The 2,012-nt window shown below is 38.1% G+C and overlaps 1 protein-coding gene across 1 annotated transcript; it reads right to left on the bottom strand.

Moving 5' to 3' along the window:
* Nucleotides 1-1,408: 1,408 nt before the first annotated feature.
* Nucleotides 1,409-1,983, bottom strand: LOC105823226 (endoplasmic reticulum aminopeptidase 2-like). The gene has a single exon (XM_012660379.1). The coding sequence runs from the start codon at nucleotides 1,957-1,959 to the stop codon at nucleotides 1,417-1,419; it is 543 nt and encodes a 180-aa protein (XP_012515833.1). The 5' UTR covers nucleotides 1,960-1,983; the 3' UTR covers nucleotides 1,409-1,416.
* Nucleotides 1,984-2,012: the final 29 nt, after the last annotated feature.

Here is a 2,012-nt window from a genome sequence, read left to right as displayed (position 1 = left end):
TGGCCCTTCTGAACTGTATCCTGTCTCTGACTGGGGCACCAAAGAAAGGTCTATGGAAGCTATTATATAATTGACTTTCATGATATCACTTCAAAGTAGGTTGGATAACAACTTCTCCTACCCTGACACCCCCAGCTTCCCTTAATAATTCAAATAAATCAGTCATCTATGTATTGATTCAAGTCTTTCTACTTATTTATATTTTCATACCGATTCAAATGTGGGTCCATGAATTAGTTAAGTTTATTATTAATAACTGTTTGTAGAGTGGTCTTTTCTTTATTTATTCCAAACTACCTTATTCAAACAATTAAGAGAAGCATCTAGTAGGGGCTTTCAGAGATCCAGAGGTTCCCTTAAAAAAAAAAAATGGAGTTCCCTTAAAATATGAAGAAATGCTAAAGTTGTGTTGCAAAGTATGGTGATACATTTAAATATTTACATTAAGCCACAATTTAACACCAGGTATACAATGTAATCTAATTCTGCAACTTTCAAAAGATTTATTAAAAATGTAATAGTGTGCCCAGTTGTGGTGGCTCACACCTGTAATCCTAACATTCTGGGAGGCTGAGGCAGGAAGATCCCTTCAGCCCAGGAGTTTGAGGTTGTAGTGAGCTATGATGATGCCACTGCACTCTAGCCAGGGTGACAGATTGAGATTTTGTTTTAAAAAAAAAAAGGCAATAGTGTATGGATTAAAGTGGTATGGTGAGTTTCTTCTTTCCTGTACCTCTGTGACTGCAAATTCATTTGAAATGACCTCAAAAGTGTACCAAGAGGTTCTTCATGGATGTGAGGCTTAAGCCAAAATGCCCTACGGACTTCCTTGATAAATATCAACATCTAGTTTCTAATAATCTGAGGTTTGGTGACAAAGTCTCTGGTTTCCTGATCCTTATCCTTCATGTGAATGGTAAAATTAAATAAACTATTTAGTTCAGGCTGAGTTGCAGGTGAGGGAGAATAAGGAGATGGAAGAATGCAAATGAAAGTTAATTTTCTTTATGAATTGGCTAATTTTCCTTGGAGGTAAAACTGGTTGGGCAAACTTCAGGACACTAAGCAAGGTTAAAAAAATATTAAAGCAGCAAAATAGTGGCATAGTGTGAGGCAATGGAGAAGGTCGCATTGAGGCTAAGTGATTACAGTGTTATCTCTATCTGAACTTATCTTCACATATATCTATTATTCAGGAGTTTACTTTTCAGTAGGCTACTGAACTGGTCTTTCCCTACTCCAGCATTGTTTATCTGTCAGATGGAGACAATAACAGAGCAGGCAGCTCCACGCTGATTTCTTGAGGCTTCTTACTGGTTAGACAAAATATCCACAACTCTGACGAGCTTTGTAGATGCTACTGTTTCCCTTCGTGCAGACATAGCCTGTGTTTGATGGACTCTTTCTATTGACCATTTAAATGTTAACCAGCAGCCAAGTCCTCAGAGTGGGAAGATTCTTCTCCAGCCATTTAATATTTTTCGTTATGGTTTCCAGAACAATTTGAAAAATATCCAGATGTGATCCTTGAGCCTTAAGAGATTCAAAAAATAGTTTCACCTCTTCCAATTCATCCTTGGAAGAAAAGTGGGATGTGGTACCAGAGATGATTATTCTCATGGCAAATGAGCTCAAGTCGAATTTCTGAAGGAAATGGGTCCAATTTTCTCTTACAAAACTCCAGGCTAATTGCTGCCCCTTTGGATTTCTGGCAATTGCTTGAAGGAGAACTGCCAAGTCCTGTGTCTTGATAACCTTTCCTTCCATTCCTAGTTCAATTGACTTTTCTTGATGCTTGCTTGTTGACAATGCATACAGAATTTTGTTTTTTTCAGCACCTGACATTGACAATTCATATTGCTCCAAAAGGTAATTCCATCCTTCTGTTGTCCGAGCACGCACAGAAAACACAATCTGTAAAACATCTGTCGGAATATTTAATTTTCCATTGGATTCCATCCACTGAGAGAAGAGTTCAGCTGCCTTCCGGATGCAAGGAGCCTGGTTCAGGT

This window comes from Propithecus coquereli, unplaced genomic scaffold (genome assembly GCF_000956105.1).
Source record: "Propithecus coquereli isolate 6110/MARCELLA unplaced genomic scaffold, Pcoq_1.0 Scaffold662, whole genome shotgun sequence".
Classification (NCBI taxonomy): Eukaryota; Metazoa; Chordata; class Mammalia; order Primates; family Indriidae; genus Propithecus; species Propithecus coquereli.
Note: the sequence above shows the minus strand (reverse complement) of the source record. Positions and strands in the feature narration are given on the sequence as shown.

Bases quoted from the DNA above. Each gene is read 5' to 3' on its own strand.
- LOC105823226 (XM_012660379.1), bottom strand. From the start codon at position 1,959: ATGGAATCCAATGGAAAATTAAATATTCCGACAGATGTTTTACAGATT.